The sequence below is a fragment of the Danaus plexippus genome, chromosome Z (genome assembly GCF_018135715.1).
Source record: "Danaus plexippus chromosome Z, MEX_DaPlex, whole genome shotgun sequence".
NCBI classification, from domain to species: domain Eukaryota; kingdom Metazoa; phylum Arthropoda; class Insecta; order Lepidoptera; family Nymphalidae; genus Danaus; species Danaus plexippus.
In genome coordinates, this window is record NC_083559.1 from 143630 (window position 1) to 166722 (window position 23093).

At 34.7% G+C, this 23093-nt stretch overlaps 4 protein-coding genes across 8 annotated transcripts in view; 2 read left to right on the forward strand and 2 right to left on the reverse strand.

Moving 5' to 3' along the window:
* LOC116777510 (alpha-mannosidase 2) overlaps window positions 1-2530 on the reverse strand; it is a 41525-nt gene extending 38995 nt beyond the window's left edge. The window contains exons 1-2 of the mRNA XM_032671104.2: window positions 2372-2530; window positions 1003-1137 (exon numbers count right to left, since the gene is read on the reverse strand). Coding sequence (XP_032526995.2) covers window positions 1003-1129 — 127 coding nt within the window. The 5' untranslated portion in view covers window positions 1130-1137; window positions 2372-2530. The remainder of the gene's footprint in view (window positions 1-1002; window positions 1138-2371) is intronic.
* Window positions 2531-3111: 581 nt separating this feature from the next.
* On the forward strand, window positions 3112-13117 carry LOC116777343 (uncharacterized). 3 transcript variants are annotated; one of them, XM_061526009.1, is made up of 7 exons: window positions 3112-3227; window positions 6496-6613; window positions 6988-7149; window positions 9639-9872; window positions 10387-10518; window positions 12488-12704; window positions 12936-13117. In XM_061526009.1, the coding sequence occupies exons 1-6, from the start codon at window positions 3127-3129 to the stop codon at window positions 12662-12664; spliced, it is 924 nt and encodes a 307-aa protein (XP_061381993.1). In that variant the 5' UTR covers window positions 3112-3126; the 3' UTR covers window positions 12665-12704; window positions 12936-13117. The 3 variants fall into 3 exon arrangements, with proteins under 3 accessions (XP_061381993.1, XP_061381992.1, XP_032526732.2); XM_061526008.1 differs by having other exon boundaries at window positions 12488-12660; XM_032670841.2 differs by lacking the exon at window positions 3112-3227 and adding an exon at window positions 5531-5774 and having other exon boundaries at window positions 12488-12660.
* On the reverse strand, window positions 13105-21082 carry LOC116777722 (galactosylgalactosylxylosylprotein 3-beta-glucuronosyltransferase S-like). The gene is made up of 4 exons (XM_032671419.2): window positions 20917-21082; window positions 19611-19865; window positions 18950-19220; window positions 13105-15698 (listed from the first exon to the last, which is right to left on the reverse strand). The coding sequence occupies exons 1-4, from the start codon at window positions 21012-21014 to the stop codon at window positions 15291-15293; spliced, it is 1032 nt and encodes a 343-aa protein (XP_032527310.1). The 5' UTR covers window positions 21015-21082; the 3' UTR covers window positions 13105-15290.
* Window positions 21083-22135: 1053 nt separating this feature from the next.
* Window positions 22136-23093, forward strand: part of LOC116777172 (uncharacterized) — a 28062-nt gene continuing 27104 nt past the window's right edge. For all 3 annotated transcript variants that reach the window (XM_061526577.1, XM_061526576.1, XM_032670564.2), the window contains exon 1: window positions 22136-22309. The gene's annotated coding sequence lies outside the window, so the exon portion shown is untranslated. The remainder of the gene's footprint in view (window positions 22310-23093) is intronic.

A 23093-nucleotide genomic window follows, 5' to 3' on the forward strand; every position in this document is an offset into this window, starting at 1 on the left:
CAATGAAAAAGTTTTTAAATACATTCAAAAAGACTTAGCAGCGGTTCATTCTGAGGGAAACGCTCAATGTATTGACAAAACGATCAAAACTGTTGGATTTGAATAACGAGGTGGACCTGGTGCCGGAACACATACAGAAACTACAATCGGATGGCAATCTAATTTAATAAAAGCGATCGAGAGCGATGTTCACGAGCTTATTTCAAACTTGAATCTGTTTCTAACAAAATAAACACGATGTAATCCTGCAGAAAGGCCATTGCAATGACATGCAATATAAGAAAATTTAATACTTATTCTCGTTTTCGCACAATGATATTATATCATAGTAACGTTAATCAAACAAACAGTCAGTTGTCGCTTGTCAGATAGTATTGACTCGGGCGGCGTCGGGTATCAAATCTCATATATTAGTTAAACATAATCATAGGTTTCCCGTTAAACTTTATTAGCAATGTAAATTGGAGTAATGAATAGTTGTAGTAGTTATTGATTTGTATTGAACCGATGCCACAGGTCGAGCCAGTGTCTTATATACACATATATATATATATATATATACATGTATATCGTGCAATTAATATAAGCTAATGTAGTGTAGTAATCAATTTCTCTCATCAAAGGCCTGACCGGACCTCGCTCGCTTCCTCATAACTGAATAACCTCTGTACTACAGAGTAGCATCATAATGTGTTTAACACAAATCCTCTCAAAACGGATGTCCCTTCATTACCAGCTGACATCGCTTCCACAGGCAGCTGACGTACGTATACGTAATATAGGAACCAACATAAGATGAGCTAACTTCATTAAGTGGATTTGTGTTAGTAACTTAGTTGCCATCATATATGATGGAATGATCATTACATGGGATGGAATCTGAATCATCAAGACTCTGAGCTCCGTGTCAAACGATAGTAGTGGGTATAGCGAGGTTCCAAGACGGGAAGTGTTCTCACTCACCTGCCTTTAACTGGAGCGCGTCTTCTGGAGCATACTTACTTGGTTTGGGATGTATCGGAGAGAGGGTGTAGTAGTAACAGTAGACGATGAAGGCGACCACCAGCAGCAGCAGCAGCAGCACCCGCGGCGAACACTTGCGGCAGCGGAGAATCCGCAGCGAGCGCATCGTGACCACTGACACACAGACATACACTCCTTCAATTTCATAACGTAGCATTTAAATTAAATAAAAAAATATTAAGTGGACGGTAGACCGCAACAGTAGGGCGTTGTTTTAATTAAGTGTGCTTATTTATAACTTTAGAAAGCCCTTCTTATAAGGCATTATAATTGGTTTGTTATGGCAGTGCAGTAGGAGTTATCTGAGATGGTCGCCAGACGGCCGGCTCCTGTTTATAAGAATGTTAAAAAGGAGTCCCCTAATAGCGTTCAGAGAGCGGCCGAACGAGGTACAGCGTCATAGTCGACGTCATCTTTACGGCGTTTTTGATCGGAGTCCCTTCAAAGGGGAAGCTATTTTAACGTTTGATGTTATTTTAGGATTATAAAAACATCTGTTACCAAGTTTGGCGGACATTAAAATAACAGATTGATTCCCAAAGATATCCATATGAGGGTAATGAACCCCAATAAGATACACAGGATCACGAGGCGGCAGCTGATGGAATGTTACATATGACGTTACGGAACTTATAGACTGTTTAGAATTACAAAATAACTTACGATGACATGTTAGGGAAACCCAGTAGTTCAGATAATTGTCTTCATAAAGCAAATACTTTTTTAGTGTAAAAATTAACTCAAGAAATCCGTATCCATAAAAAAAAGATGTGAATAAAAATTAATTACCAAAACTACGTTTGTGTTTCAAATATATATATATTTTATAATATACTCTTTACTCAAGGAATCGGTCTTTATTGTTAACAAAATAAACTAAAAAAAAAATACTTTATTTGATGTTCCAATAAATATATATTATTTGTCTTTACTTTTTAATAATATATTAAAACTTTCATTTCAAACTATTAAATAATTTTTCATCCAAAAAACTATTTCCATATGTAATTTAAACTTTTCCAAATTTAAATAAATCTCTTGAAAGAAACTAGTTACCCTCAAGGATAATAAAATAATACTGTCTCTTAAATTTTATTCTAAAACAATATTATTTGTGTACATTCAACCACGCGGACTCATCACAACTTTATACAAAACTATTAAAGTTTTAAAAGTACTGTAACTCCTCATTAATAAAACTTTTGTTAACCTTCTTATTATTTGACATTTAATTATGAATAAGAAAAACATTTCGGAAAACAAAAAATATACTTGTCCTAAGTGTTCTTCAAAAGTTGTTAGAATGTAAACAAACGCTGTAGAAATGCTTACAATAAGAAATACTTACGTTTAATTTTAATTCCAAGCTAATTGGGCAATTTCTAGCATTTTACAATTAAATGTATATTAAATGCACGTTAATATTAATTCCGATAAATTAAACTCCGCAGCTTCGCAGAAGACAGCGTTACCTGAGGAGAGCAAACTAGATAATGTTCAGCACACTACCGATTGGTGGAATGACAGTTTAGGGATACCATACTCCGAGTTAGCGGCTACTAGAATCTACCAAAATTTATTTTGTCAGGCTATGAAAAAACATTATAACAGATATAAAAAGTAATCATTTTATATATTTAAAAGAATTCGTCACTTAAGCTAATACAATAATATTATAGTAGTATTCTAGATAAGACTGGCAACATTTCATTGAAGTGTGTTCGGAATATAATATCATTCAATTTTCATGAGTATTCTAAGTAAGAGAATTTGTATTTCATTTCGTAAATAATTTATTATTAAGCTTTAAAAAAGAATTGATTAAGCTTTTTTATTTAAAATTTTATAAAACAGTTCTTATAATGATTATTCCAATTGCAAGTATTTAAATGATTTTTAAAAAGGATTTGATTTTAAAACACAACTCATGTGCAGCTTGGTTTTGATATCTATTATCAAGAAAACATTAAATTATGCTGAACAATTACTAAAAAATAAACGAAATAGCCCCTCTTATAAAACATGATTAGAATTAGGATGAAGTGTCATTAAAGTGCTTGTTTTTTGGTAGATTTTATTTAATGAAATAAAGAAAAAAATATTATGGTACTTTCGATTTCAAAACTTAGACACAAAGTTTTAAAAATAGGTGAAAACTTTTTTGAAGTAAAGTTTATTTTGATTAAATCTGTAGATATTTTACTGTAAGTAATTGAATTTCTTAAGTTGATGAATTAAATTACAATCGAAATATTTTAAGTATAATTATATTCAGCTTTTATAAACATACAGTTTGTATGTATCTGACAGCAGTGTAATGTTACTGATAAATCTGGCGAATCATCAGTGAATGTGACCTTGACAATAATGATGTTGCATCTATTAGCATAGACCTCTGTATTCATCCACTGTTACATAGTTTCATGAAATTGACCTTGTACATGTCTTACAATTGATGATACATTAATATTTACATGTATACAACATACAAAATTAGTTGTTTACAATGGCTTTAACTTTACATGTGTGTAGTTAATAATGGTAGCTGAGTTTGAACCGGTAATTGAATTATAATTTCCAGTGTGAATACACAGCAGTACACACACAAACACAACCACAGACACAGAGTATATTGTTCAATAATACTGTATATGTTAATGTTGAGAAACATTTAATGAAGTGTTAAAGATTCAGGACATTTTTAAGATTTTAAAAGTATTTACATTCACTTCTATTCAATTATAATTAATTATTATATTTAAGAAATAAAAAAATAATGTTATGATTTTAAATTGTTGTTTACATCATTGCACAATGCGTTACAATTTCATTAATTAAACTTATTTATTTCATTCTGCTTTATATGAAAAACTAATATATTTTTGTAGAATTGTATCACAGTCTAATACATAAGAATAATTATTAGTAAGGTAGACAATAATATTGCATTTTTTTATGTCATTGTATGTAAGCGGTTGGTTAAGCTAGCGCTAACTTCCTCTTTACCCCAATATATAATTTAATCAAAGTACATACAGCTGACATCATATTAAATATCATACAGGTAAGAAATAAATCCCACTGCAAGAAAATAATATAAATTTATTTTCTATGACACTAACAGTATAAGGTTGTAAAATGGGTTTGACTTATTGTCAGTACCAAGTGTGCCAATGTCCATGGAGCTGTTGGGGGAATGTTGCTACCTATGTTATGCAAACTTCAAAACAAATTTTGAGTTATCAATCTTACTCATTAATCAGAATCAGTTAAGGAACAGTAAATTCCATAAAAAAATACAGTTGATTTCAGATTTGGAGACCACCTTCTATGGAGTTGGTTGACAACCCTCACTCTAGATGGCGTTACTGACATTTACTTTAGTTGTAAATTTATATTAGCCATACTAAAAATTGCACTATAGAACAATTACATATCCTAGTTACTTGATCTGATGTAAAAAAGATGTTATAGTCTCAGACTCATAGGCGTCCATTAGGTTCGTGTGTTTCGCTACGACAGTACGTAGTGAGTTTAATTAAAATGTTTTGATTGTGTTGTATCCTGCGTTGAAGTCGTTCCTTGCTGACTGATTGCTTGCATAATAAATGTTCCGCTGTCATTGGCAACACCGCACCGGGGCTTTTAAAACCAATTTCCTAGTCTTGAACAATCAAATAATCTATCGAACGTTTAACACGTGTCTATACAAAAATTACCGCGGAAATATAATTTTGATTTGTTTTATACATTTTATAAACCAAGTATCAGACAATATCATCATATCTTTTTCGAATATTAGTTACAGTTATTAATACTTATTAATACATACTTATAGTGTCAAAGTACCGGTTTAAAAAACTTGCTTCATACATTCGTTGTTTGAATACCACGCATATAAACAGTAATTATTATTCAAGAACCATAAAGATTAAATTTTCAGATTGTTATTTTTGATACACAATCGAACCAAAGGTCGATAATTATCATCATTTGAATAGTAATCATTTATCTACGACTCTTCGATGCAGTCTAAAAATACTTTATCAACGTAGAAACCTATATTGTTTTTTATTTTACAACAATGCTCGACTGCACTATACTTATTTTTAAACTTTCCTTCTCAAGCTGCATTTCGTACGATAAATGGAATAAATTCTCGAGTGCTTACACATGTTCCAATACCAGTTCCCTATTTTTTGGTCAAACCCAGGCCCTTTAAGCAAAACTCCATTTAGACCTACAACTTGAGATACTCGCAGGAGATTGAATTCGTGTTTACGGTTTATGAAAGATGTAGACCTACCGATAGTTACGATTTGTGAAATGTATAAACCTACATTTTGGTTTGTATTAGTTATTTAGTACTCTCCTGTTAGATGTCAAACCAATCCTAATACGTTGGTGGAATTTAATAAACTGTCGAAACTTAACATTTGATTCTATGCTATAATGATCTCGGGACGTGATAACACAGAGTTGTTTAGAGCGCGCAGTTTTATTTTATTGAAGTATCTGCCGGTGGTATTACGATCTCAGTGTTGATATTAGTGTTTATTCGGTGCCATTTCGTCGCGGCGACTGGACGTCCACTCGCGTGGTCACTTCCCATATAAACACAACCTTATAAATAATAATAATAAAATATTCCGAACTAAGTCACTTACTATGAAGTACTCGCAGCTCGGCACCACCGAGTTAAAGGTGTCGCACATTGCTGTCGGTGGTGCTGCATTTAGCAATATTTACGGGTACGTAGAGTGTTTTCAACTATATAAGAGTGTAAACTTGTTGATATATTTAATAACTGGTTATCATGGTCCCAAGTGTCAGAAAGAAATCATCTGAACACTTTAGTGACAGCAATCAGCTATGTTGGAACGTTCGTTTTTATTATTACCATCAACTTATAAATGTCACTCACTACACACTACACTCACACATACAACGTGTCCTTGCATGAGTGACATATCAATAATAATCAAACTGAAATCTGTCAAGCGGTTTCGTTATAAATCAAAACAATAAATGGAGTTAATGCAGTGCTCATAGAAAACATTCATTGTGAAGTGTCAATACGAATAATGTAGTTATAGTTTAAAACCAATATAATATTTTCATCGTTACTATAATTCATACATATTATTAGCGTTATATTTTATTTGTGAGGTCATCCATTACTGGCGGGCTCTTTTTAAATTTGTATTTGCTAGTATTGAATATTACCAAGCAAATCTCAATAGATCCCTGCATAGACTATTTATTTACTAATATTTTTGTTTTTTCTATTTGTCATGGTATTTGTATTACCTGAATTACGTTTCCTGATTGCTCGGAACATATAAAAATCACATTTCACAAGACATTTAAAAAGCTGAATTTAAATTGTTCATATTAATTTGTGTTATAAATGTCTAAAGCTATATCGGTCACTGCTTTCGTAGGTATACACAACGTAAGAGTTTGTTCTAGAAAATACGACGAAAGCCGTGGAATAGAACTGGTGAAGGAAACCCTGAAACGTGGCATCAACTACCTGGAGACAGGACCCTGGTACGGCCAAGGCAGTTCAGAGAGGACTATTGGAAAAGTATGCATAATACACTGAGTTTACAAATAGTGTACTTGAGTTTGAGTATTGAGAAAGGAACATTCGTATTATGTCTTTATCAGATTATTGTATAATTTTTGATAAAATTCGATTGCCTGTGTACAAACACGCCTCTTAGATAAAATGAAATTACTAAGACTAAATAATTTTACCGAGCTGAATCCTGAGCCCAATTTACAGTTACAGCTTTTTTGATCATATATCATCAAACATGACAGTACCATGACATGACAGTACCATATGAGTGAAAACAGCCAGCTATATGTATTTAACGGGGCGACATATAGCCTTTTTTTAATATAACAAGAATTTGCAATGATATATTGAAATGACTATTTTTATGTTCAATGTAGGCTCTCAAAGACGTGCCCAGGAACAGTTTTTACATCGGAAGTAAAGTAGGCCGGTATGAGAAAGAAACACACAGAATGTTTGACTTCTCAGCGGAGAAGACGGAGGCTGGAGTGAGCAGCACCCTCGAGCGACTGGGGCTCGAGTACGTGGACTTGATACAGGTCGGTACCTATTAACACTATGAAGGTAGGAATCACGCGCAGGAGACGTATAGGGAGATGTTACTGCGATGGTAATAGTTATATGCATAAAGTGAGCTGTTCCTCAAAGAATGAGTGCATTAGGACAGGTTTACTATTTCCTTGCGAGTTAATAAAGAAGCGATCGATAGTGGAACTGGATGATTAAATCTCGAGGGAGAGCAGGTTTCATCTCGCGCTATGTGTGCTAGCGACTAGCGAGGACGGACAGAATTTGTTTTAATTAACTACTGGTGCTGTCCAAACATCGACTCATGTCTAGTCGTAGAATATACATGTAGTAAGTGTGTGTGTGTGCGTGGCAGCATGTGTGTGTGTGACACAACACACCCCACATGCTGCCACAGTGGACGTATAGGTCATAGATCGCTACCTTGAAGCTTCAGGGAGCACGCCGATTGCAGCTCGTACTCTGTCACTGTTAGAACCCCAATATCTGAATATATATATAAGGAGCTAAATAAATAAAACGTTCAGGTACATCCTGAAGCTTTATCTTATAGTTAATGATGTTATTTCTTTAATTTGTTGTTGGCTCATGTATATATTTATTATAAACTGTAGAGTGTAGAGTGTTAGCACACCTTAATACGAGTGCATGCCACATCTAGTTCCACTCATATTAAGACTAGCAACATCGATAGCTCTTGATGTTGATGTTGACTCTCGCACTTAGTGTAGGAGACGATCCAGTTTGTAGTGCCAACGATCAATCATCGATTCTCTAAATAAAACATTAATGATACATTCATTTCATACATTTTTATGACTAAATTTAAAGTCTGTACCCGGTGTATTCCGGAGTGTGTAGTCAGGAGTGTCATCCAATGAGATAAGTATAGTATTAATAATTATTTTTTCTAAAACGTTTATAGATTGTTGATAGAACAAGATCACGCTCAGGTGATGTACACAAAAAATGTACAGCCAGCAACAAAATAATATAGGAATTGGAAAATACGTCACAGATAACATTTATTCACACTCAATACACGCCGTCCAAACCTACAAAAATAAATTTAAAAAAATTACTATCGTAGTAAAGAGAGTTAGGGCACTGACGTTATGCCGTCTGTGTGGGTGGTTTGAGACAAAAGTAATAAAATGTTTGAAGAAGTTATTGAGAGAACTTCACTGGCTTCAGTGAAAGCTTGTTGAAAATAATGAACTTTTTAGTATTGAGAATTTAATTTTCATCCTATACGCCCTGACTGAATACGTCTACTACTACTGAGTAGTGGCTGTCTGACACAGATATGGAATAACGTACATCGAATGTTTTACACAGCGAACTAGGGATAGTCAACAGTCAGGGAGACTACTTATAATACAATTATAATTCTAGAGTTACGCTATATCTAGATCCGAAGAAGTTTGGAAGTTCATCTTAGAGTTTTCCAAAAAATTAGTTCATCTTAGAGTTTTACAAAAGACGTGTGTCAATAATATATGATTTCCGTTTTTATTTCTAAGTATCTGCATTAAAGAGATAATGTTTATAAAGCTGAAAAATAAACAGCAGCTGACAATAAATATAACTGACCCGAGACAGAAATGTTGACATATATTGGGAGTATTGAACAATTAAATTAAATGATTGTCATCTGCGATCCGAGTCGCATGTTAGTGTTAGTCTAATATAAGTGATGTACAGACTATAACATCGTTTGGATGAAATGGGTGTTATTGAAATTTATAAGAAAGTCTCGGAAACAAAACGCAAACCGACCGCGGTGAGTCTTCTTTATTTTTATTTTTTGAAACAGAAAAGGGTCCTTGATATTCGAAGAATATTATATTTTTGCATAAAATAAGTAGTAACAGTAACAAGTTTTAAGACGCTTAACATATTCAGTTAGTTTTATTTCAAGGACTTGAACAAAGCGATACAACTCGAGAAATCCTTTTCATACGTCCTTTATGAAATTGAGAAGCACACTTTATAGCTTAATAAGGCCTAGTCTAGACGTTCATTCTTGGCCCTTAGTCTCAAACAGGGTTCTTTATAAAAACAATAATAAAACATATATATATATATAGCTTGTTTGTCCAAGTTCAAAGATAATACTTTCGTCTCATTTTAAACAAACTTAATAAAAATTAAATTTAGGTTATAACAAGTCTATTCAATGAAACGAAAATCAAAGGCCGATTGTGGAATTAAGTCACTTAAACATATTAGTTACGCTGTACCACTGATAAGAAACAAATTTAAGCTAAACGTATGATTTATTATTAGAAAGTAAGTGATATTGTTTCGGGTTGAATGACTACAAGGTAGTCTTATAAACAAGTCATGTGACATATATCTTTTATTATATTGAAAGCTGAACACAACATCCAACACTCAAGTATTAATTAGTTGTCATTATTACTTTTAAAAATCGCATATAAATAAAATTTCAAAGAACTTAAAGCAAACTTATAGCTTCGTGTGTGTGTGTGTGTAGGTCCACGACGCTACGTTCGCGCCGGACCTGTCCGTCGTTCTGAAGGAGACCTTGCCGACCCTGGCGCGAGTGGTGTCCGAGGGCCGCGCGAGGTACATCGGCCTCGCCGACTACGACCTGGACCTCATGCAGGAGATCGTCGAGGAGTCCCACGTCAAGATCTCCACCATCTCATCTTACGCCAAGTCCACGTTATTCGACAACCGTCTTCAGAACTACATCGGATACTTTAAGGTCAGGGCCATTCATTATAAGAGGACCCAAGGATCTCTGTTAGTCTTGAATATCTCACAGCGACTTACTTGGGTACATTGAATTCAATTCTTAATTTGTGCTCCTGATTCCAGCGAGAACGTGCGCGGTATATCCCGCCCGAGTCACGTACCGCGAAGGAGACAATCCGACATTCATTAAACTACCTTCTATTTTATTATTTCACAGATGTCTTCGCAGGCATGCTGTGTTATTAATATTTTCTTAAGAACTATTATTGCACATAGCTTGGACTCTGTTCTGTATTAAAAATACAGAGGTAGTCTTAAAAAAAAAATCTGACTTTTCCGTAACGTATGTCTTGTAAATAAGCAACGTTAATTAACAAGCGTTATACGTGATGTTCTTATCAATTACCTGTACTGGAACTAATTTGATGTGTCAAGAGCGACAGTAATATGCTATTCAGTATAGTGTGTTGAGTGAATGAATGGGATGAGATTAGTACTGTAGTACTGTCGGTGTTTTATACTAGAGTAAGGGTGTGGGTGTGATCAACGCGGCGGCCACCGGCATGGGCCTGCTGTGTAACTCGGGGCCGCAGCCCTGGCACCCCGCCAGCGACGACATCAAGGCCCTCTGTAGGAGCGCCTCCGAGTACTGTCGGGTGAGTGACTTATACTTACTATCAATATTTTGACAACTCGCAAGTTATTTGCATTTAAATTGACTTTTCCATCGCGCAGCTTTAATCGAGTTTCACTGTTAATGACGTGACACGGAGTTGTTTTCTGTGGACTATTGACGTTAGGTCACTCGACACTATACAACCGAACCTGACCTACACCAGTAGACGGTAGAATATGTTCGTCTAAATCTCGTTTTGTTTTTGTACTAATGGTCATAAATAAATAGTTAGTTTTTGTTATATTATAATTATAATTCGAATCTTTCATATCATCAGTTAGGAATTTTAGTTTTAAATTTAGTTTAACGATTTTAGGAATTTAAGTTTAGTAATATATTTTTTTACCCTTATGGGTTTAATGTCTGATTTTTTTTTCATATAGTATAGATTATTTCACCTCGTGACTTCCCGCACCTGTTAAGTGTTAATGAACTCGCTTACATAGTTTCCGTTTACTTTAGAAGCAGAAACATTACTTGGTGAATTTTAGGTCTAAGTATACAGTAAATTTTATAAATTTTTAATAAAAAACGTAAACATTTTTGTAGAATCTTCGATCGGAGACACTTTCACATAAATGTGATGGTAGCTTAACTTCGGCTCTGGTTTTTTAATAACTATCTCAGTCGGCTGACTGTTTCAGAATTCATTTATAATAACTGCCTTGTAGCTATATACATATACATGAACGAGTTTATTGACTATGTGATCTAATGTTAGGATCGAAGGTAAAGTCACACGGAATTTTAAGTGCTTTGACATAAAGCTAAATTAAACAATCGACCTGTCAATAAGTCTAGTACGTAGAATATATTGAATTTTCCAATAAAGTGAAATTGAGAGCTTTTTACGATACAAACCATTAAACAAACTATATTTTCTCGATAACCCGATCACTGATTTCGACACTTTTAAGATTCTGTGAGGAGATCGAAACGCTTTCGTTCAAAAAGGATCCTTCGTACTGGCATGTGGTTGTAGATACCTAAACGGATGTAAGATAATTTTATGTTTTGAATTGTTTATTCCAAGAACTATTCTTCGTCTTACACAGAGAATATTATTATATATAATATGTGTGAACTAACAACACAGAAAACAATAGTTTATTATAATGAGTGACTGTTATAATTCATTGTTCCTATACAATCCTTCTAACAACTCGTCGTTAATGGACCTACTAAAATTTAGAAAATAAAATCTAGATTCTATAGATAAGCATGTACACTGTACAGTGTAAGTGTTGTAGGCTAGAGATAAAATAAGGTTATCTGGTTATAAAAACTATTCAATTTAAAATCGAATATGTTCATACTTAAAAAATGTCTCTGTAATATCATTGAATGTTTATTATTGTTTATGATTATTGAACGTTACTCTTGCTTCTTGAATTTTTATTGTTTACATATAGGAAATCAAATTAAACTCGTTCGTGCACCTGACTAGTGTAAGAGTATACTATGCGAGGAACTGTACAAGCAGGTCTCTACGACTGCTACTAGATGGCGCTGATTGTTTAGTTTAAGTTAGAAGCGTTGTATCCGTTGAAAAGTCATATCAAGCCTTCAGATGACAGCACTCATAAAATTTTTATTGGAAGCCCTTGATGAAAATTTCCTAAGTTTCCGACTGCCAATGATTTTACTTTTTGTAACTTTTAATTTTTTGTACCAATACCGCATTCTTCGTCTCATATGAAATAACATTAAACTACGGTAACTAACTGAACCTGCTCTCTGAACCATCTCTCTCATCAGCTAATTGTCAACACTAAACAGTAATCACTAACAAGATTCCTATTTTAAATCGAGCACTATTTAAACCTAAAGCCACTGTTTGTCAAAAATTCTTCACCAGCATTTAGGCTTGTCATGATATTTTACAGCCTGCTCCATAGCGGAAACCAGGAACAAAACGTAGCCTGACTTTGACCTACCATTGTTTTCAGTCACAAAACGTTGAGCTGGCTCGCCTGGCGACCTGGTTCACTCTGAACCAGCCGGGTATAGACACCAACATCTGCGGCTTCTTCAACCTGGAACAGTTGAACGACACCGTGGACGTCCTCGAGCAGGGGCTCACGGATCATGAGAGAAGAGTCTTGGAAGAGTTACAGCTAAGGTGACTGACGTCATACCATTGTCGATGTACTTTAACTCAGCCAGGTACTGTTTCATCGCACTCGGTTACTGAGATTGTATTTCTTAACGCATTAAAATAACTTCAAGCAAAATATAACATGAGACATTGAAACTCATTGAACGGAGTGTAAGTGACAAGTAACTTTCCGAAAATAAAAATACGCTTACAGCTGTTTAAATTTTTTGTCAGTAATTCAATTATATTTTAATTTAATAATTAAACTATGCGTGACAGTCAGCTCGTCTGCTCGTCAGGTACTTCGATAAAGTCACTCTTCACTGGGATAACGTTGAGCTGCCTGTTTATAAATCTAGAATGGAGAAACTGCAGACGCCATGAGGGGAATCATAGTAACCTATACCAATAAGAATTGACTTCGTCCTGTATAACCGCACATGTTATTTGGTTTAAATTAAACAAAAGTAACTTTTTTAAATGTTTTTATTGTTCAATGCAAACGAAATGTAATATTTTCTCATTGATTGCACTCGGTTTGTGTTAAAGTAATCTAGCCACTGTATGTACACACTGGCCGATATCGGAGACTCGCCTCGTCCCTACATGGAATCGCTTGCCAAGTAATAAATAAGTCCTCAAAGTGAACAACGAATCTTTCAGACGATAATAAAATTATATCAACAAAGAAAATATACTTCGGAATCCTTAACATCTATCTCACCTTAGTATTTAATCTCAAATAACTCATCTGTCATATAAATATATATATTCTGAATAAAATTTTCTATAATTAATGAAGAAACATAAGTGAATAGATAGCCTTATACATATTTGGGGCACTTCTAATATTACAAGGAAACCTTCATCAACAACATGTCGGTCGCCTCCAGACCTCTTTAGTACCAATTATAATACTTGCATTGTTTCGCTTCCTCTCTAGTCTCTGTGCCGTACATGTCGCTGTCAATTGCACAAACTTGTCCTGCCTTTAGTAAAACTATTATAATCTTATTATGAAATAGATGCGATGCTCTCTATATTTATATGAAAAATAACTATATCAATATATAGCTGGAAGTTCTAAACACTTGTTAGCAGCAAAGGAGATGGATTACAAGCAACCACAATAGAGTACTATATATATAAATATATTATGATAATTAACATAACCTATGTAAGTTAATAATCGGCTATTAAGTCTCCATTTGTACATGTCACAACGAAAAATCAACAGAGCATTGGGACCATTCGTGCTGTCAGCGCCATATTTGTTTTGATGACTACTAGCGCCGCAGTGTCAACAAACTGCCGAATTGATCTCCTAATAAGTAATATCCTCCATTTTACAGCCAAGACGTTTCTTTCGAGTATGTTATTCAATAATTTTATACCTCTGTTATTGCGATAGAGTAATTCTAGCTTGTATTTTCCTCCCCGCCCCACAACCTTACAATCACGACCTAACTAACTCTGTTTGCTTAATGAGACGGCATATTGTATAACCTATCTAACCCTATCTACGATCACACTTTATATCTACACTAGTGTAGGTCATTTTTTCATCACATATTCCTTTGAACATCAGCACAATTACTTTAAATATATATATATATATATATATATATGCATGAAGACGGGAGGACAGTCGGGTGTATATTTAAAGTATATCATAATAAGTTAACGAAGTCAGTCGATTCGATATCAATTATTGTCTCAAACTAAATCTCCGCTAAACGTTCGTCACTGACTTATATGATTTTGTCGCGGAACTGGAATAACTGGAACTAGCACTCGCTTTAACCACCGTCGTTGAATGAGCAGTGGCGTGCACACCGCAGATGCAAATAAGCACTGCCTGCCCTACCCGTATAACAACTAAACCTATATTGTTTAATTCTTACTTACTTACTTAATGAGATACAAATGTTTACAAACATTTAAAATGACATTTGATTGACGATTTGTTAAAAGTGCCATCTATCAATGTAAAAACGAAACATTTTCGATCGGCCGCTGCTAACGGCTAGCGAATTATGGAAAATTTGTCCGTTGTTTTTTAATATTAATAATAAGAATATTTGGATCTCCACCGGATATTCTGATTGAAATAACTTTTTAAAGCGCTGATGAACAGATCGTAGTCGTTTTAAGGTACTTTCGTAGCTCAGAGGTAATCGAGATTCATTACATTCATTTGTACTTTACGCGTGAATATTATCAATGTCTAAATGAAACTAATTTTTCCGGATTGCATGCTCCCGACATTCGGATTACTCAGCAGCAACCCTGATCACTGCGGACATCTCGCCTGCATAATAATTATAAATTACGCGTAGTGATCCGAAAATATTAGTTTAATTTAAACGAATACTTGCGAAAGACCTCATTATTCTCAATGTTTTAGAAGAGGAGATGATGAAAATTGGTTTATTTTTTTTCAAGCATATTCCTCTTGTCCCACCCACATCTCCGTGCACGCCACCGGTATGAAAATATATAAATTACATAATATGAGACAGTAAAAATTAATTAAGGATGCAACTCTACTCGCTGGTAGACAATTAAATGTGAATGCTGCCACGACATTGACAAATACATGTTACCTCTGAATAAAATGTGACTAGAAGCCAAATAGTAGACGAGAGTGTGATTCAGAAATCGGTGAGAGCTTGAAAGGTCTTCCTGTTGCTGGTTATAAACGATTTGATCCCGGAATCTGCACTGGTCTCCGCCATGCCCATGTACGACGTCTCTCTGAGCAAGCTGGCGAGGTTGTGGTACCGTCCTGTATTCTTCAGCTTGTCGAGGTCCACCTTGACGGTGGGTTTCTTATGTTTCACGGTCTTGGTATGCCAGACCAATATCTTGGTGCAGTTCTTAGCGAGGGGCTGAATGTCCGCCAGCTCGACGGCCAGGCTGCGGAGGAAGCCGTCCTCCTCGTGGCCGGCCACGAACGGCATAGTGGCTCCTTCACGCAGCATCGCCACATTGACCGCGAAGCCCGCCATGTCCACCGGGAACGACCGAGCACCCGGCCAGGAATCATAGAAACCCACCACCTACATCAATGTCAATTAATCTATGAGGGTTATTATACTTCAGTTTAACTTATTTAAAATTGTATGAGAGGTATTAGAAAAGATCCTGTAACTGTTCAATAGCAAAGTAAAATTAAAAATTTCAGTACATATGTTTTCAAACAAAAATTAAGTAACAATATTCCGATGTTCCGGTAACAGCCAGGGTTCGTGTGTGTCGACTCGCTGGGGAGGGGTCCATGGGATCCTAGTAATATATATATAAATTTATTTTTATTTCATTATTAAACTTCGAAGGTGGTACTTTGGTTCCCTTTTTTTTTCATTCTTTTATGGAAAATTTTAACAATGATAAAGGGACATTTTGACTCTTTCTACTCAAAGTTTTGTCCATCTATCGCATGTCGCATTACAGCTAGCTGCGGTGCAGGAGTTCGCCTCAGCTGACATCAAGCGATCGTGAACGATTTATATTCTCAATAGCATAATTTGAGGCGATTTAATAAAATACAAATTACTTGTTTTCTGATTGATAATATGTTCATGCGAACCGTAAATAATATTACATAAACTGATTCCTATCAGTAATGTCTGTTTTAAATTAAAATCGTATTTGTAAAAAAAACAAGCTTAAGTTTATCAATGTTCATCCTTAGTTAGTATCACATACATCACGCATACCGAGATCCAACATGTGTAATGAGGCAACAAAAACAAACCTAAATTTCAAAATCACCAGTAATATTATACGCAAAGAAACATCCCACAAAGTATAATTTCACACATGCAGACCTAGCCTTAGAAACTGTGGTGCCCCCGGCTAGACAACTGACGAGACTCTGGCGACCGATCATTAGCGGTATATCTATCACTCCCAACCGGTGACTCGTCATCGGCTGGAAGAGGTTTCAGCGGCCTTGGGTGTTAAATACGGCTAAAAATGTCTGGTGCAGAAGGAAACGGGAGACCACTGCATTATCATCCAACGAGAGTCATTATAGTAAACGGAAATAACGAAGCGATTTTATCATGCGATCCGGCTGACGCCCGGCGCCGCCAATCCGGGTATGGTGGTGCAAAATATACTACCGGCCATGTGCATGTGAATCAGGCATCACATGGATACTATGCTACTGATAAGAACAAGTCAGCTCGACAGCCTCATGGCATTGGAACATGGAATGAACGCGGCTTAAACCAACCTAGAAAACTGCATACGGTGGAAAATGAGATGGCGCGAAAAGACATCTGGATATTGGGACTCAGCGAGACCCACTGGACAGATTCGGATTATTTTACTAGTGATCGGTCTTCTATACTAAACACTAAAACATTTCCTGGGGCAGACTGTGGAACCGACCCTCAACTATTGGTTGCCACTATGCGACTTCGATTAAAAACAATTCGGAAGTTAACGAATATAACCTTTCTTTGAAACATGTTGACTGATTGAATATACATTCAGAGTGACATCACCGACCCAGAGTATGCATGGAAAGATCTGCAAAAATTGATAGTTCAAGCTGCCAAAGATAATACTCTTCCAAAACGGAAGATGAAGAATTATATCACGACTGAAACCGCCAATGTGATCATTCAAAGGAGAGAATAGAAGAAGCGAGACATAACTCTAGCACAAGATATAGAAGCGTATGGACAACTTATTAGAGAAGTGCAAAGGCTTTGTCGGAAAGATTACGACCAGTATATCAATAACATATGCTCTGAGCTAGAAGAAAACTCAAACAGGCATGAAACGAAGGCTCTTTTCAGGAAAGTCAAAGAGCTGACTAAACGTCGCAATGTAAAAGCATATGCTATTGCAGACGAAACCGGTAACATCCTTACTGACAAAGACCAAGTTCTGGATAGATGGAAACGATATTGCGAACACGTTTATGACACCGGAGAGCCCATCAAAAATGCCTCGCAAAGAACAGAGGTTACATAAATGGAACCAAATATACTACTGTCAGAAGTGCAATATGCTATAAACAACCTTAAATGTGGCAAATCCCCAGGTAAAGACGGAATCCCCGCAGAATTACTCAAGAACTTGGGCATAAAGGGCACTTCATGTATTGAATATTTATAATTCTATCTGGAAGACTAGGAAATGGCCTAAAGGGGGGATTGAGTCAACATTTGTATTATTGCATAAAAAGGGTCTACTAGGGATTGTGTCAATTACCGATCACTCGCACCCATATCAGTAAAACACTGTTGCATATAATCAATTGATGCATTTTAGATGTGGTGTTGGAGGCGTATGCTTAATACCATGGATCGCAAAACGCACAAATGCCTCTGTTCTCTCTCAACTCTCAATCAAAACTCGGATATCCACTATATGCTGTCAACGCGTAGTGACATACTTTGGCCATATTATGCGAAGAGGAGGTGAAAACCTGGAAAAGTTGGTCGTAGTGGGTACCATAGAGGGCAAAATAGCCGGAAGTCATCCACGTACTCGTTGGGCTGACCAAGTTAAGGAAGCCACCTCCTCAAAAACTTTTTACCAGGCTGTAAGGGCAACCGCGGACCGGAACATATGGCGTCAGATTGTTCGTTGCGGGATGCCACATGACCACGATCCTCAGTAATTAGGGACCGACAAGAGAGAGAGAGAGAGAGAGAGAGACCTAGCCTAACTTGAAACAATTTAAATGTCATAATGCAAACTTTATCATGATCCTTATATCTCAGTTATCTTGTAACAGTGACATGTGTCGTCGAGGGAGTATTCTCCATCATGATAACATTCCGAGTGCTTGAGGGCATGATAACCTGTTGTTACGGATATTATATGAAGTCAGTTAGTGTGACAGTTTGTGATATGAATGACATTTAACAAAGATTATTCTTCCTGTAATGAAAAAATGCATTGGACTATTCAGTACTAACTACTTTATATACACACCATAGCTGGGGCAAACTTGACCGATATGGAGGATAAACGAGTTTCAAAGATACTGTAATGCTGTGAGGAGTTCACAGCCCATAAAACAAACTGTTTAAAACCTTTAAATGTTTTACGAGGGTCATAAAACACTGCACGTTCGAAATAAACAGGTCTTACTGAACATATCACCACTATACAGAACTTTAAAAAACCTTAAACATTTAACGATCTTATAAGAAAATAAAAATGGGAATGATTTTGGCACTAGTTAACGAAAATAATTACGATTAACATCTGTATGAGGACGCTCGGTGTTTATAGTCAAAAAGACTAGTCAATGTTTGTATTCAACACATATCACAAGACTCACCTTTCCGTCTTTGACGACGGGGGAGGACACGCCGTAGTCGCCTATCAGTCCCACTGGGAACATGGACACCTTCTCAGTGTTCCTGATCTCGTCGAACAGCCGCAGGTCCACCGTGTTATCGTCGTCTCCGAAGTACAACACCCCTTCAGACACGTTCTCGTGGAGCCAATCGAGAGCAGCCCGCCGGTTGGCCACTCCGCGGGGGAAGTTGCTGCTCTTGTAGATGAAGGGTTTTGGGCTGGATATGTGAGTAAACGGCAGTCTGGTGCGCCTGGAATAGTTTACGATATTTAGTATTAATAAAAAGTAGGTGTGGACTAGCGACAGTTATGTGACAAGTAAATAAAACATGAAAACACATATTACAACATGGCTTCAAGAGAATTTCTCATTGAATATCTTTCATACACGTACATAAGATATACAATGTTTTGCTTCTTATTACATTATTATCTTCTATGTAGCAAGAGAAAGAAATAATTCGCATGTATTATACAACAAGCTTTTGCAGGCACTTTATACATTACAAATATATAGTACATTTGCATTCTATCAATCATTTCAGTTGAAATTGTTAGGTGATTCGTGCACTGTATTGCCATTACACAAGCACAATGTTGGTTCAAACAGATAGATGTTTGAATATAGCAATCACACATACTTAAGAATATTTCCCACTAGTTCCGAGCAAATTGGCTGATCATCAGCTACAATCCAATGCAGACGAGGAACGTGCATGAGTGTGTGAGCGAGACGGGTCAACTCTGGCACTTGTTCAGGGCGAGGGTAGGTGGGCGTGACGTAGTAGATCATGCGGCCACTTTGAGACAGGTGCGAGCGCCCATCCGACAACTTCACCGAGCACAGCTTGTTTCTCACAGCCACGGGAATGCTGAGAGGATCATTGGCATGTAAACTGGAAGTTGTCAAAGAACAGGTCAATACATTCATTAGGTCATTACATTCTAAGAGCTTAAAATGATATCATATAATGATTTCCGCCCAAAATAATATTCTTTCATAATTCGGCAACACCTCTGTAAGAAAATTTGTTTAGTAAATATCACTAATTCAGCAAACCTGGTGGTGCTTCTGGCTCTTTAGTTAAGTACATTTATAAGAGAAAATTTTGTGGAATATATTTAACACAACATGTTATGATTGTTTGTGATGAAGACTGTGTTTAAGGTTATTCAGATCCTACTTTTATATTATATTATAGGTAGAGACCTGTGCTGGGAATTTAAAATTATTATTCTAACAATAATATTTAATGATTACAGAAATGTTACCTTAAAATATTGAAGAACATTAGGTACTTCTACTGTTCCTTAACAAGAGCTTGAATTATAAGATCGAAGCCTATACATTCTGATGAGCTACTGATCCCTTGTACCTGACTCCTTCATTACCATTGTCATATATTTCATAGATATCTCTAATAGTGATATATTTATTATATAACTGGTACAGTTAAAAGTTCTTAGGCACAGATGAGGAATGACTTGAGTGTTTGTAATCTGTTTTTTATTTTATTTGAAAAAACAATTTTATGGTCAAGACTTGATCTACAATTATCATATTACTAAAATGTATGCTAAGTACCATATACAACGAGAAGTATAGATTAGATTAATTTATTTAGCCTGGATTTACACCAGACAGGACAAAATAAAATCAGAAACTTACCTTCACGAATTTAAATATTTTACAGTTCATATCAATAATAACGTACTAACCCAAAAAATAAATAGAAGGGGCTCATTTAAAACAAAAACCTAGTTACTTAAAATATATTCATGATACAATAAAATAATAATAAGAGTAATATAAAAAATGCGTCATGAAAATCCCTAGTTATTTAATAGTTTCATTACGTTTATAATTACATGTAATAATGAGGCATCTCATATTTTCCTGCAATAATTCTATGAAGTCATTATAAGTGAAAAAATAAAATACGTTACCTCAATATCCCCACATTTCCCCAAGTAAATAATAACCACAAAACAGTAAGGAACACGACCATCGCGAAAATATTCTTAAACAGCTTAAAATGTTTCATATTTTTTTAAATACATTTTCAGTCAAACAATTTGCAACAACCCCACTTGACGTATGTCAATCGGTCGAATGTCTACTGTCCGAAAATCGAATAGAATCAAGTGTCAAAAAACCTAAATCTCCAGACAGATAATAAAGTAAACTATGAAGCAGAATAAAAAATGGTCTGAGAAAACCGTAAATAACAATAATAAAAAATAAATCTATTATATAAAATAAACTTTAAAAATAGATAAATAAATTGAACTATATATGTTTCAGTTGTAGATCTCTTTGTGCAACTATTGTAAAACACATTTAAATAGAGTTTTTAAATTCCGTAAACAAAAAAAAACAATTACATATTATATGTGATGACTCTTTCTCACCCCCCAATTCGTAGAATTATATAAACATCAATAAGATTCAAAGACTTATAACTTTTTCTACAAGATGTTTTATATATTTAAAATGAATTAAAAGAGAAATAAAAAAATTCTTTCATTTTGGCTTTACTATTAAATAGCCAACAACATAGTATTAAACACATTTTATTTATATTGTTTCCAAAAACAATAACTGAAAATTATTAAGTTTTTTTATATAAAATAGGGCCCTTCTCATTTGATATGAATATTTGAAAATATTTTTTATTTCATATTATTTATTTATTTATTACAACTTTTCTTTTTTATTCGAAGCTTTTCAGATATTATCAGCAATGAAACAAAAATATTTTATACGAGTATAACACTTTTAAAACACATATGTATTGTAACATAGATACTTCCGCGACAAATTGTACCATTATTTTTAGTTTTAAGAATATTTAGCTATTAATTATAAAAATGTTAAGATTCTTTTATTTTACGATTTTATACGTAGTAAATAAAAATATAAAATGATTAGCTTAAAATATATTATTTAAAAGAAAGTAAGGAAAAATCAATACTCGGGAGACATGCGTATTGTACACTAGTGATATTTGGTGAAACGGTATCATCTACCATATTGGTTATGTTAAATTAAATATCTTACATTTAACGTCGCCAAAAGGTTAATATCGAAATATTTATAGATTAACTTCTAATCTCTGCATTAATTTGTTTCTTTTTATATTATGTTGGCCTGATTGAATCGATTGTCAACAACTTCAGAGTGGAGGTGCGATAGTGATTGCGCGTAGTGTTATTGTTTTGTGGAAAAAATTGTGAAACCTAACTAAATTCTATTAAATTTCCTTAATATTTATTTACTGTTCTATTTCTTGTTCTTGTATATTTGTTTTCTATGTGGAATATGTCATTCATCACTGCGGTAAGTAACTAAATCATGCTACATTAACATCAGCACAGGGCGGTACTATCGTGTGAAAATTGATGGCATTTCTCTTTTAAATAGGCCTTTCATCACTGAAATTCACCATTATCCTTTTAATCGTGTTATAATAAAAGAATGTTTAGTAATGTTAAGCGATGTATTCTTTTCGTTGAGTATTTTAATGGTGTCGGATATGCATCCTCCATATTTTACTGCTACGTGCATGGTACCAACTACAAAATATTAGTATCTATATCAAATACTTTTTTGATAAAATTCGTTTATTATGTTTAGGTATCAAATAAAAAAGCGACTTGAGATCATTTCGATTGATTTTGACATATTATTTGTTATAGTCGTAAGACAAATGTGTCGCGCATAGACACGTCCATGTTAGCTGAGATTCACATTCAGTAGGTACATACAAGGGTCTTTGTAAAGTACAAGGATTCATTAATAAATTAGTAATTGTTAAACTGCTGATGATCGCTCTTCTATAACTAATTATATATTGTACACATTTCATTTCTTTTGTTCTAAAATCATTAATATTTTTTTTGTAAAATTGATGACTAGATATTTCAATATTTTTTAAATAATGTTTTATATACAAAGAATAGTTTATAATAAAATATGTTTTATTATTTATCCTTAATTGTTTTAATAATGATCTTATAAGAATAGAAACAAAGGCACATTCTTTTTATTAAATTAACTTAAACCGCAGTGTATTTTTGTAATAAAACTGCATATTTTCTTTAATTTTTTGAAAAAAAAACTG

Excerpts from the sequence above, each read along its gene's own strand:
- LOC116777343 (XM_061526008.1), top strand. The coding sequence starts at position 3,127 with ATGGTACTTTCGATTTCAAAACTTAGACACAAAGTTTTAAAAATAGGT. Across the intron at positions 7,150-9,638 it reads AGTACGTGGACTTGATACAG|GTCCACGACGCTACGTTCGC; the intron begins GTCGGTACCTAT and ends GTGTGTGTGTAG. Across the intron at positions 9,873-10,386 it reads ACTACATCGGATACTTTAAG|AGTAAGGGTGTGGGTGTGAT; the intron begins GTCAGGGCCATT and ends GTTTTATACTAG.
- LOC116777722 (XM_032671419.2), bottom strand. The coding sequence starts at position 21,014 with ATGAAACATTTTAAGCTGTTTAAGAATATTTTCGCGATGGTCGTGTTC. Across the intron at positions 19,866-20,916 it reads GGAAATGTGGGGATATTGAG|TTTACATGCCAATGATCCTC; the intron begins GTAACGTATTTT and ends GACAACTTCCAG. Across the intron at positions 19,221-19,610 it reads CTAGTGGGAAATATTCTTAA|GCGCACCAGACTGCCGTTTA; the intron begins GTATGTGTGATT and ends AAACTATTCCAG.